We start from the raw sequence: 13,612 nt of genomic DNA on the forward strand, positions 1-13,612 counted from the left end.
AAAATAAAAAAAAGAAATAAATCTATCACTAAAAATCTTTTTTATCTACTTTATTTCTCTCAAAAATCAGAAATTTTTAAAATTAATTTTATCAGTTTTTCTTTTATTTTAACAAATTCAGTGGATAAGATTTTTGTGCTCCATCTTTCATTCATTTGTGTTATTTTTTGCTGCAAAGAGATGGCGCGGGACAAGAGCGTGGGTGGTGGTGGTGGTTGCCTGATAGGTTGTGTCCTGCTGAATATACCCTCGAAGGGGTTGTTCAATGGGCTCCAGAATCACTTTATTGGGCTGCCTCTGTTGCCCATTGACCAGGAAAGGATTCCCCTTGAGCTGCCCTGTTTGACGATCCCGCACAGGGGTGTCATGCCCGGATGATGGCCCCGTTGTATTTGGGGATGATGATGTATTCTCCAAGCTTGGATGCCCCGAATCAACCTGCGCCTCCAGCTCAGAGTCCTGCTTCACGATGTCGCGACGTCTGAATGAAGCGAGACGCCGCTGAGCTGGATTGGGACTATTGATGTCCGTCATGGCGGCTGCATCTGGATGCCCAGGAGGAGCTGTGGCAGTCTGTGGGAAAGAAATGTGGCTGATGGGATTGGAATTGGAGCCATAGAGTTCCCTTTCGATGATGTATTGACTGTAGACGCCATTAATGAGCTCCTCTGTACGCCTCGACAGCGGAATGATGATGTTCTGCTCGTGCTGCTGCATCCCCGTGGGCTCATACGGATGCCGTGGGTAGTCAGCCCCGTCGTCCGTATTGGCCACACCAACGTGATTCGTCCGTACGTGATAGGGGAAGCTACGATTGGCACGTGATGGCCATGTGAGCCAGAGAAAGGCCGCATGACCACCAAATGCAACGGTGCCCAAGATGGCGCACATAACGCTCTCACGAACCTAGAATTTAAACATAAGTTTCAAAAATTTTCAAATATTTTTAAAATAAAACGATTTGTCTTTTTTCTGACCGAAATCAACGAAAGGCAAAACAAATAATGTAGAAAATCATTAAATTTCTTTCAATTGAAATTATTTTGATATTCTTCGTCGCACTTAATATAAATTTGTCTAATGTACTGCTGATTTAGACGAATAATGAAAAATAACGATAAAACAATAAATAAAAAAAACTCAAAATGATCAAAAAGGAAAAAAGAGGCTTTACCCAAGCATCCAATACTCCAATCCCAACGAGTGTTAGAGCTGGGCCAGCTAGAATCCAGACAGAGCCCAGCAATCCAAAGGGGTAGTAGAAGGCACTCTTTTCCGGATACTTCCTCAGTGTAGCTGCAAGGCCAATGAGGAAGGCCACCCAGGCACCACAGCGTAGCCCAATTAGGCCAAATCCAGCTGGAGATTCATAAATGTTGAGAACTTCTCCCGGGTCAAAGGTCTCCGCTTGGAGGATGTAGAGTGAAATGTAGGCCACAATGTAGATGTTAATGAAGACAGTGAGCTTAACTGTGGTGGCCGTTGAGAGGCGTGCCCGTGTGATTGTATAGCCCTTCGCCATGAGGAGCATCAGAGCCAGGAAGGAGACTTCACTGGCACCATTTAGTAGCCCGCCGAGGGTTGTATTGGGACCCATACCGGAGATGGCGTAGCGCGCCCATGCAACGCCCTGAACGAGGATCCCAGCCCATTGAACGGTTGCACTGAAGGTGAATAGGCGGTAGGTGCAGTGAAAGAGATGCCGTGATTTGAGTTCAATGGCACACAGGAACATCCCCAGCAGTAGGAAGGTGTAGGCTAGGCATTGCGTTAGAAGAATTGGAGGAATGTCTGTGAAAAAAAATCTTTTGTAGAGAAATTTAAAAACTCTTGGAATTATTTTGTAGCTTAATCTATATCGCATTCAATTAATAGCTTCAGTTATAAAGACTTTCTTCGCTATATATTGTACCTATTGCTCGTGCATTATCTTATGTAGAGACGTAATTAAGGTCATTAGGGGTAGATAATTGAGTTAGGAATAGTAAAAAACATACAAAAATGGGAGTTTACAGAAGCTTAAGAAAATTTAACGAATTATATTGAATGAGTTTAGCGAATAATTAGAGAATTGTTCAGAAAATTAATGGAATTACTTATTAGAGAATTTATGGAATATTCTTATAATAAATAAATTATATTTTATTTCTTCATTAAAATTCTCTTCTTATTCAGAATTTTTTAATTTTATTCATAAACTTCTCAAAATAATCACACAATTACTCAATTTTACTCAATTATTCAGAAATATCTCTCAGAATTCCCACTAATTATCTTGATGGTTTGTATTCTGTGGCCAAGAAATCCTTGAAATTCCAGAACATATTCTTGAAATTACAATATTTGTGCAATTTTCTCAAAATTTGTAAAAATCCCATAAAAAAAATTTTAATTAAAAAAAACTTGCAAAAAACGCAAGATTCTTACCTAAATATCAATATTATGTATTCTAAATCTTTCTATAAATTCGCAAGATTATTTCAAAATTTTCTAACAACTCTTGAATTTTTTTTTAATATTTTCTAAAATTCACAAAATTCATTAAAGAAAACTTTTAGAATTACCCCAAAATTTGCAAAATCCTTCTTAAAATTACTTAAATAAAATTCTCTTATTATTTATTCTCTGTAGGCTCTTCACGAGCTAGTTATCTGCCTCTCGTGGAAAAGACTCCTCATCTTATCTACCTTTCCATTATTATCTTGTCCCTTATCATTTACCTGATAAAGCAGAATGAAAAAAAAAATACAAAATACTTCAACAGTATGGCGAAATTATTTGACTGTTAAACATGGCTTTGGGAAGAAATCTTCTTCTTTTCATCCCTTTTTGGGTCCTTCTTTCAACGAGTTCTGTGAAATGCAAAGAAGTTTGTTTGAGCCCATCGATGGATGCCAAGGAAAATGATTCAAATTGTGTTGTTCGAGGATTTTCTCTCAATTCCAAGGAAATGGTGAGTTTTTTTGGTACAAAGAACAAAAATTTTCCTTCAAACGCAATTTGAGAATTTTCTTTTATTTCTAGTTGAGAGTAAAAACGTTATTCTTGGGAACCTTTTGTAATCGTGAACAGGCTTATCATAATTTCTTCGTGAGCTCAGAGTCATCTTCTGACCTCAATCTGTACGATAATTCTTATAACTTCCACTTGGATTGCTCACAAATGTTTGATAGCTTCAGTGGGCTCTTCTATTGGGCCCCAATGGCTTATGCCCGGAAGTATTTTGAGCTCCTTTCCTACTTCTACATTGAGCTCATTGTCAAGGACGCCAATGGAACAGAACCGAATATTGATTTGAAAACTATCCACAGCTACTACTCAATACGTGATGCTGGTCTTGAGGAATCTTACCTCATGATTCTACGTGAGCCATCCTTATACGACATAAGGAGCATTGAGAAAATTTCTGAGAAGAAAAGCCCCCAGGAAATTGTTGATTTGGGAACATTTTCCTTCTACAATCCAACGGAAGATTTTCAAGAAATCAAATTTCAAGTAAATGTAACGGACAATATGATCCTCACCATTGAGGACTTCTTTCTATACGATGGAACACGATTGGTGGTAACAGAGAATGAAAAGATCTGGAATGGAAACATCTCATACGACCTATGGGACAGTAGAAACATTGAGCTTCAAAGGAATCATTTGATGGTAAGAAAAATAAAAGGACTTTATTCATTTTAATGATACTCTTTATCAAGAATAAATTAAGTATAAAGTTGGGCTTTATTCCTATTCTTGTAAAGAGTATACCAAAATAACACCTATATAACTTTTTGTTGTTCTTATACGTGAAGCATATGCTTCAGAGCCTTTGACCTCTTTTATAATTTTTTTTCAATTTTAATAAAGCAAAATGCTTTATATTTAATTCTTTTTTATTTAAGTACATGTAAAACATATTAAAACCTTTTACAGATTTGAATAAAAATAATCAATTGATGAAAAAAATGTGGTGGGGGCAAAATTAGTCACTCATGGAGAAGCCAAAAAAGTCATATATCCTAGCAGGATAGTACAAAGTGTATAGATCATTTCTATAGGAAATTTTACGTCCTAACTCTTTCTCAGTCCACTTTGCTCCATCTCAATTGACAAATGTGATTTTCTTAGGTTTTTCTTAACTTTAAATGATCTGGATGAGATTTGCATCAAAAGCATTAAATTTGGAAGTAAGCCCCGGTGGTAAAGAGAGCTAAAGCACCACTCAATACCACTCATCGCTGGGGTTGTGGGTTCGATTCCCGCAGCGGCTTGCCGTTTTTCTGGCCTAGTGCTTCCTTCCCTTTCTTTCCTTTCTACTCCACAGCTATTCCTTTCCTGCTCGGACGATTTGTGCAACTACGAGATGGAGCCAACATCAGCATCAGTGCCATCTGTGGGGCGGAGGGACAACAGTAGCCACCAGTGTCCATAGCTATGCCGGTCCACCAGCGATAAATGTGCAGCTGCTAGCAGTCAGTCAGTGCCTGTGTTTGCGGAACTTCCTGTATGGGTCGGAGCCAATATCAACAGTGCCATCTGTGGGCGGAGGGACGACGCTGATCATGGATCTGCAGTGTGGTTCATAAAGGCGAAAGAGTGCCAATGCTAGCAGCCAGCGCGTGCGATAGTGGAACTTCCCGTGCACCATCATCTCCGACAGGATCTTCCCTCCACCCAAACAGTCTATCACGACTAGGTGTGGAGTAATCTTCCGAAAGTTCTACATAGTTAGTGCAACTTGGATCAAATAGAATTTGTGAATAGTGTACGATATGTAAATTGTAGGAATGAATAAAGAATTATTATTATTATTTAAAAAAGTTTGTATCCTTGCTTCGTTTGATGATATCACGGTCCAGGTATTACCTGGACCGTGATGATATTTAAACATAAGAGACCGATAGAGAGTATTTAAGCTGCAAAACATGTATGACACTCTATATGAGTTAGAATAGAGGCGTAGCTTAAGTTTTTTTTTTCAAGTTATTTTTCTCATCCCAATGAAAAGTTTGAAATTTTTCTTTTATTTTGTTTAAAGTTCATTTGACCCTCAATAAAATTTTCTTTATTAGAAATTTTTGTGATCATGAATCATGATGCACATAAAAGTGAATAAACTCCTTCAAATTATTCTCTGTACAGGAAATAGCACTGAGTTCAGCTCTTCCACCCAAAACTTCCATCAGTGGAAGGATTTTTGCCACAATTATCCTCACGAGGACTCAATTTATGGGCACATTGGACATCAATGGGGGGAATGAAACGGAAAATCTTGCCACGATGATTTCCGGAGAGATGCAAAAGTACGAAAAGACAAATATTCGATTGGAGAACATCAAAATGAGCCCTCATGAGCAGAAAATCCTCTTTGCCAGCTACGTGGCGTGTTTTGTGGGTCTCCTCACGGCCGTCATTATGGGTTTTGCTGTCTTCCTCATCTGCCTGGTGGCACAGAAGAAGAACAAAGAGTGCATCTGCTCGTGCCCCCGCATGGAGTTCGACTTGGAACCGAAGCGTCAATTTATTGCTGAGAAAGGTCAAAAAATTGGCCAAGTTCTCGCAGAATTTGGGAATGTCTGCGGGAATATTTGCAGTTGCATTTGCACGGAAATCACCCCAAAGAGGGAGTCATTCACCCCTCGTGCGTAAACTTCCCCATGCGTGGGTGGGAGATTATTTGAATTTGAGCACAAAAAGTGATTGACTCGCAAGGAGTCACGCACAAGCATAACTTTCTTAACTTTCCATTGATTTTCTTTTTCTTTCAATCTTGTACTTTTTTTTTTCTTCCCTCAACTCTTTTTAAGCAAAGAGAAAAAAGGATTTATTTATATTATATACTTTTTATAAAATAAAAAAAAATTAATTAAATAAAAGAAAATGTTTTCTTTGAAAGAAACTCTTTTTTGCTTTGAGAACGAAGGACGCAAATAAAATTGATTTGAGTGAATAAAGCTGCTGAATTTCCAAGCCAGACGAATTTATGAATATTAATGGACACAGAATGAAGGATTTGAGGATTTTTTCATTTCATAACAAAACAAGAAGGTCTGACGCACGTCTGATTGAGAAAAAGGATAAAGATGGTCTTGAAAAGAATGAAATCATAAATTACAACACAAAAATAAAATAGAAAAGAACGAAAAGAGAGAATTTTATACCCAACTAGCAAAGATTGATTATTCTCAAAATCATTAACCCTTAGAGCACTACTCAAGATGCAAAAAAATCCAACTGAAAGTTTTTCGGTAATTGCATACCCTTTCCAACACTTTTAAATGATTTCTAGATCCGGAAGTTTTATTTGCAATTCCCGCAAGTTAAAAATAATGGAAAATTCTGTATATTTTTCACGTGCTTTTATAATTTTATTTTGAATTATTCAGAACTCTCGTGACTCAAAGTGATTCAATTTTGTCCCACAAGCTGCTGCTTGGGAATGATTTTAGGGATCTTATGTGCTTTAAGAAAAAGATTGTAAAGAGAACTTACACATCTCATCTGCGGAGAAATGTTCATGCCAGAAATCTCCTGGTGGTCCATTTGTCATCCTGAACCTGTACTTGATGTCCAATCCTTTGCTGGAGCCACAATTGGAGATTGCAATGTACCACCATCGTTCGCGGACACTCGTGAAGCCACCTGCATTGCGGCATGAAACGATGATCCTGCCACGATTGTCCTTCTTGAAGAGGGGGTAAGCTGCTGAACGCCTGATGCGTGACGTGGCGGGAGGTGGTGCTGCTGATGCCTCTGTTGCCGCCTCGAAGAGTTGCTCAACATCCACCTGATAGGCTGTTCCATTTTCCAAACTATTCCCCAGGCTTATGTCTGATCCCAGATACGTAATCACCGTGGATGAGGTATTTTCAAGGGAAACTTCCGTAAAGGATGCTGCTTCTGTTGTTGTACCATCGGATGTTGTTTCACTCGTCGACATGGAGGAGGATGTTGAGAATGGCGAAGAGGTTGTTTTGAGGAATTGATCAAAATATCCTGGTTCAAGATCATTGATTTTTGGTGTGAGATCTTCCGGGGCAGCCCGTTGTGGGGGCTTTGCTTCCTCTTCAGACTCCAGAGAGGAACGCAGGGTGCACCCAGAGAGGTAGTTGTAGGGTGTTTTAGCCGAAAGCGTCACAATTTGGTTGTCTGCTGCACTCAAGACGCCCAATTTCTGCTCACACGTCTTATCGGTCTTGTACACTGCTGGCCATTGAGTTTTCTCATCGTAGTACAGCAGCAATGATGGTTCACCGTACTTCCGTTCAAATTCAATCTGATACTCATACCTACCACGACCAGACAGGAAGCAGAATCGCGCCACAAATGCCCAATCCTGCAACAAGGAGCAAAAAAGGGATTTTTTTCAGGGATTTCCTCACATCGCTGCAATGCTGCTGGGAACTCACATCGAGTGTTTTGAGGTGCCCTTCGACGTATTTTGCCACGGAAAAATGCCCAAAAAGGACACTTAGGACACAAAGAGCAACCAATGGATGTACCTTCATCCTTTTCACACAACTTCAAATCATATTTTTCCTCTTTGCAAGAATAAAAAATCCCAAAAACTCCCTGAAAAGGTCTTAGTCGCGGAAAGGTTGCAAATGGAACTACTTCATTGTTCAATATTGAATCAATAAGCCTGGCAAGGGAAGTTCTTGTGCAAATGCCCGTTGCTTGGTGACCACGCTGCTCCCAACACAAAAGGATTGGTTCTTTGCATGCAAATACCCCCGGCAGAGGGAAAGTTATTGCGCTCCAGGAATTTATTTTCTCTGAGCAAACAATTTATTTATCCTGCTTTATTGCCTCAATTGAATGGATGGAGCCCAATAAAAACTCGTTGAAAATCACAGGGGGAAAAATGAAGCCGTTAACGGTTTTAATTTGAATAGTTCTCAAACTGTTTACAAAGTTTATTGAAGGCAGAAAAAATTGTTTTTTAAGAAAATTCTTTCTTTTATAACACAGAAAAGAATTGGAAAGTATTCAACGTTACGTAGTCAGTAACCGCAGCGAATAAAAAAAGTTCTAAGATTGAATTTGAAATAAGGAAAAAATAAATTAAAGATTAATCAAAATAAAGCCGGCGCCATTTTGTTTATCAAACAAAAAAAATGTTTTTTTATTTAACGAAATTCTTTTATTTTCAGAACAGGATAAGAATTGAAAGGAAGTAAGTAAACAAAAAATTTTTTTTAATTGAATTTGAATGAAGAAACATTAAAAAAATTATTCAAATCCAAGACGACGCCATTTTGTTTGTCAAAGGCAAAAAAAATGTTATTTTTTTAAGGAAATTCTTTAATTTTATCAAGTTTTCAGTACAGAATAAGAGTTGGAAGATAATCAGCATAGTCAGAAACTGAGAAATTTTCTTAGATTGAATTTGAATTAAGAAAAATAATCAAATACAGATTAATTAAACCCAAGCCGCCGCCATTTTGCTTATTAAAACTGTTCTTAATCTTCCATTTAAATTTTTTATTGTTTTTTAACGGAAATTTGCGCTGAAAAAGAAGCTAAAAAAGCAGAAAATCTGAAAGAAACTAAAATTATCAATAATTAAGCCAAAGAAAAGCATTAAAAAACGTTTTTGTTTTACTGAAGTTCCTCAGAGATGGTGGTATCATCGGATTCTGGTTCAGATTTTGGGGCAATTTCATAAGTTAAATTCGCTTCTTTGTTCATTTTGTCCCCTTTGGGTTTATCTTTGCATCTGATGGGGATTTTGGAGCGTGGTGGCTTCGGAGGGGGCGCATCAACTGTGAAAGTAGCCCCACTCTCATCTGAGGACTCATCTGAATCCCTGTGAATGGTGTACGTTGAACTGTGGGAAATGCTCGATGGGAGCTTCATTGAATGCGTTGCCACATTGTTGAGCCATTCAGTGATCTCTTCGCGATTCCGCGTAAGTTTGCGCTCCAGCAATTTGTCATCATCCGATAGTCTGGCAATATTCTTGGGAATCACAAAGACATCATCAATCTTCCGGATGATCTCCGTCAATTTATTCTTCACCTCAATCTTCCGTCGAAGATCCGTTCCGAGTTGCCTAAAGCGACTCCTTAGTGGCACCTTTGTGCTCTCCTCCTTGGCAGCGTAGTCAAAGGCAAAGACCCCACCACCACTGCCGTAGACAGCGAGGATCAGGAGAGAGTCATTCATGCAGAAATCCAAGCTGCTAATAAAGCAATCAGAAGGGAGGGCTGGTAGATCAAAGTCAATGTCCACATGATCTCCAGTTACGGTGTTCCAGCAGGCAATGACCTGATCTGAGCAGCCAAAGAGGAGATTACCACACGGTGTAAGGATAAATCTAAAAGCTGATCGACTTTCATGAAGATTGGAGTTTTGGTATGAACGCAGCACAACGCGAGACTTCATATCAACGCAGTAAATGGTGTTTGCGGACGTTCCAACGAGGATCTTCTCACCCCTTGTATGCAGCGACAACCCATAGATCATCTCCTGATCAACTGAACTGATCGTCAGTGATCGTACTGCGTCAAATGAATCTTTCTTCCAATGCCATTCAAACACTGTTCCTTCACTGTCACCACTGAAGAATATTCCACCGCCTTTCCCTACACACAGGCACGTTACAAAGCCTTCATGGTTTGTTAGTTCATCAAAGTAGGAGCACTCGTCGGGACTTTCAAAATCCCACAGACGAATCACGCAATCCCGTCCACCCGAAAGGATTATTTCCTTCCCACCGTCGACTCTTATAAAACGGCAGCAGTAGACGAAAGACGGATGAGGTAAAGCCTGCAAGAATTCAGATATTATAAAGTCTTTTCAAGGCCTCTACATCAGCCGTAACATCAGTGATTAATAACAAAACAAGAACTCACCTTGGAACTGTAACCATCTTGCTTCACATTCCAAATTGCAACAGTTCTATCCGCTGAAGCAGATGCAAAAACAACCGGGAATGGATCCTGATTGTTATTCCTGTCTCTTCTAGAGTAAAAATCCAGATCATAGACTGTTCCTGTGTGACCTTCTAAGCAGGAAAGAGTTTCCAAATTTGGAATCTATAAAAGAAAATAATTTGAGAAGGTGATTTTACTAGCTTTGGAATATGCTATTTCAGATGCATTAGAGGCTTCAATTTATTCAGGCTTCAGAGTCTCCTGCTTCTAAGAATTTAAAGACCTCATCAAAGTCTTCTTCTTCAAAGCCATCAGAGGCTCCTGAGACTTCAAAGTCTCCTGCTCCTAAGAACTCAAAGACTTTAACACCTTCAGAGGCTCCTGAGACTTATAAAGTATCTTGCTTCTAAGATTTCAAAGACTGCATGGACATCAAAGGTTCCAGAGACTTTTGAGGCTCCAAGGATTGAAAGTATCTTGCTTCTAAGAATTCAAAGCCTAGAGAGGCTCCTGAGACTTCAAACTCTTCTGTGACTTCAAAGTTTTCTGAGACTTCAAACTCTTCTAAGACTTCTAAGCCTTCTGAGACTTCAAAGGCTCCCGAAACTTCAAAGTCTTCTGAGACTTCAAACTCTTCTGAAACTTTTAAGACTTCTGAGACTTCAGAGGCTCCTGAGACTTCAAAGCCTCCTGAGACTTTAAACTCTTCTGAGACTTCTAAACCTTCTGAGACTTAAGGGGCTCCTGAGGCTTCAAACTCTTCTGAGACTTCAGACGTTCCTGAGACTTCAAAGTCTCTTGCTTCTAAGAGCTCAAAAACTTTAAAGCCTTCGGAGGCTCCTGATGCATCAAAATTTCTCGCTTACAAGGCATCAGAGACTTTAAAGTTTTCCTCTTCATAATCTTCTGAGACTTCAAAATCTCAGGGGCTACATAGTCTCTACCGCACTTACCGATGTCACAATCAAATCAGCTCGCTGACAATCAACTGCAGAATAAATCAGGAGTGTACCATCGGGATGAAAACGTGCCACGAAGCTCCCTTTTGGGCCACCTTTTAATTTTTTTGCCAACTGATTGGGACACTTGGACTGCTGCCCTGGAAACTTCTTTCTGCTCTCTTTAACTTCTGCAACTGGATCTGTGGTGGGCACGTCCTCACTCCCATCTGGTGCTTCCGTAAATTCAACAAGTCTCTCCTTCTGTAGTACATTCATGGGACGAAGGGAATCTTCGGGATCTATTGGAAGGGGTCGAACACCCTTGAGGGTGATTACGATGGTTGCTGGAAACTTTCTACGTGGCTTCTTCCATTGTTCAAAGATCCCGAAGACTTCTTTCCGGGACTTGTAGTATTCGAACAGTTGCAGTTCGCTGCGTTTATCAATGTTACTGAAGGTATCTTCGAGGTAGGGCTTCAGGAAGGCCCAGGAGATGCCCTCAAGACCCCCCTGAGTGACACAGAGAAGCTCAAAGAAGACAACAACACGACCACTCTTCATGCGTTCAATGTCTTCATTGAAGATCAGTAGTTCCTCCCATTCGCAGCAGATGTATTTCGTTCTTGGGCCATTCTGGATGCGACTTTCACGACTTAGGAGTGGCTGGATGTAGTCCATATGCTCACCGTGGAGGCTTACATTGCGATTTGGGTCACTTTTCTTCAGGAGCTGCTCACTGTCTACATCGTACCAGGATATTCTGATCCTAGGACCTTGGGAGGATTTGAACTGCTAAATTGAATTTTGAAAAAAAAGCTGGAATAACTGCCAAAAACGGACACAAAACAAAGAATTAGTGACAACACTAACTTTTGGAATCTTGAGCTTTGCAATGTGATGCAGGTAGATTCCAACGATGTATTCGTAGCTGAAGCCCTTCTTTAGCGGACTTGACGACTGATCTTCAAGTTCAGTGTAACGATCACGTTTCTTTGTACGCTTCTTGCGCTTCTTCGTGGTGGAACTTTCACTTGCTGCAACTGAGGGCAAACTAGGTGCTGCTGCTGCTTCACTAACTTCCTGCAGCGCATCTGATTCCCCATCATCCCGCGCATAAGTCGATGAGGAGATCGTTGAAGGAGGATTGCTGGAAGACTCCCTGTTGGACATTTCTTCATTTCTTGGGGTGTCGTGCTTCGTTGAGGATTCACTCGCAATCCTTTCGAGCTGATAAGAAACTTTTTTTTAAACTTAATTTTCACTAAAAAAAAGAACTTTTTTACTTTACCTTGGTGTGAGGATACTCAACATCTGGTTGAATGATGGTATTCTTGCGACTTTCAGCAAAGAAAATCTCCTTGCCCGTGTCATCGGATTCCAAGGAGGTAACATCCACAATTTCCTGCTCAACCTTCACTTCCTGCACTGCTGCTGCACCACGTCTTGGCATTGGGATGGGTCTGCGTGAGTGAATGTCAGCCATTTCCACGTGAACAATGGGCACATCAGCGGAAATGTTGGAGGATGTACTCCCATCCATGAAGGCGCGCCTCCGTGGCTGCACAGAAGGCTTCTCCGGAGCCTTATCTTCAATCACAACCACTTCCATTTTGCTTACCGTCGTCGATAGACTAATGTGGCAAATGTTTCAGGTGTCTGGCCTGCTGAACGACGTTGCTCATGGCGACGGTGGCAAACAAACAAGCTCACCCTCAAGGACTCATCGTTATGATGGCAAAAAAGGAGTCAACAAGGAAACCGATTCATTCCTTCCCTTTCTTTGATTCATTTAAATAATTTCAATTGTTTTACTCACAAGCGTCCATTGACGTCTCAGCATTTTCTATATTTTCCAGGATCAAATAGCAAAAAAAGGATTGAATTTAAAATTCACCATTTAATGAAGTAAAAGTTTATTAAAAATGTTTGAAAAATAACGAAGGATTCTAGGAAAAAAAAGACAAAAATAGTTATATTTAAAAAACAGATTTCTTTAATAAAATAAAAAAAAATTAAATGAAAAAAAATTAAAAGAAAATCTAAAATTGAAAACATAATCGAAACCTATTTAACATTTTAATTTTGAAGAAAAAAATGTTAGCCTTTTGTCATTTTATAATAGTTAAAAATTAATTTAAAAAAGATGTTTTTTTAAGAGTTCAAATGTGGCAAAAAGCAATTAATTGTTCATTTTTGTAAGACATTTCCTAAATAAAAAAAATAAAAAAAAAGAAAATAATTTATTTCGTTAAGAAATTTTTTTGAGAATTATTTCCTTTCTTTCTGCCCAATGACGTAATCAGGTCTAAGTGAAGAGTTTCCGGCTAAAAATTACAATTGATTTAAAGCGTATATAAAAGGTTATCAAACCTTTTAAAAAAAATGTCGTTTTATTTAAATAAGTGAAATATTAGAGTAAACTTCAAACGTTAAAAAAAGAAGCATTAAACGCAAAAATTTTACAAAAAAATTGTCAAAAGTTTCCATTTAACCATAAATAAATAAATAAAAAATAAATGAAGTTTATAAAAATATTCCCTAAAAAATAATGCTGGCTACGCCCTTGGCTTTGTCCGCCATTTTGAAACATTCTTAAATTGTTGTTTTCACTACATTTAAGACTCTTTTAAAAGCTACCAAACTTAATTTCTTGTATATTGTTAGTGGAAATAAGGATTTTCAAATGATAGCTCATACTTTTAAGTCAATAAAGCCATTAAAATAATATTTCTGCATGAATTTTCAATAGAAAATGAAAGCTTTTAATGCGTTCTGCTTTTCCCTTAAAAAACCATTAAAAAGAAC

The 13,612-nt window shown here is 38.9% G+C and overlaps 3 protein-coding genes across 3 annotated transcripts; 1 reads left to right on the forward strand and 2 right to left on the reverse strand.

The window, feature by feature from the left end:
• Window positions 1-35: 35 nt before the first annotated feature.
• Window positions 36-7,822, reverse strand: LOC129794685 (transmembrane protein 145-like). Its single transcript, XM_055835506.1, has 4 exons — window positions 7,398-7,822; window positions 6,481-7,324; window positions 1,175-1,791; window positions 36-906 (listed from the first exon to the last, which is right to left on the reverse strand). The coding sequence occupies exons 1-4, from the start codon at window positions 7,494-7,496 to the stop codon at window positions 148-150; spliced, it is 2,319 nt and encodes a 772-aa protein (XP_055691481.1). The 5' UTR covers window positions 7,497-7,822; the 3' UTR covers window positions 36-147.
• Window positions 2,758-5,887, forward strand: LOC129794716 (uncharacterized). Its single transcript, XM_055835570.1, has 3 exons — window positions 2,758-2,953; window positions 3,025-3,654; window positions 5,131-5,887. Exons 1-3 carry the CDS (start codon window positions 2,792-2,794, stop codon window positions 5,635-5,637), a joined length of 1,299 nt encoding a protein of 432 aa, XP_055691545.1. The 5' UTR covers window positions 2,758-2,791; the 3' UTR covers window positions 5,638-5,887.
• Window positions 7,823-7,889: 67 nt separating the features above from the next.
• Window positions 7,890-12,434, reverse strand: LOC129794679 (jouberin-like). Its single transcript, XM_055835494.1, has 5 exons — window positions 12,096-12,434; window positions 11,678-12,034; window positions 10,820-11,599; window positions 9,846-10,028; window positions 7,890-9,759 (listed from the first exon to the last, which is right to left on the reverse strand). Exons 1-5 carry the CDS (start codon window positions 12,414-12,416, stop codon window positions 8,590-8,592), a joined length of 2,811 nt encoding a protein of 936 aa, XP_055691469.1. The 5' UTR covers window positions 12,417-12,434; the 3' UTR covers window positions 7,890-8,589.
• Window positions 12,435-13,612: the final 1,178 nt, after the last annotated feature.

Source organism: Lutzomyia longipalpis, chromosome 4 (genome assembly GCF_024334085.1).
Source record: "Lutzomyia longipalpis isolate SR_M1_2022 chromosome 4, ASM2433408v1".
NCBI lineage: Eukaryota > Metazoa > Arthropoda > Insecta > Diptera > Psychodidae > Lutzomyia > Lutzomyia longipalpis.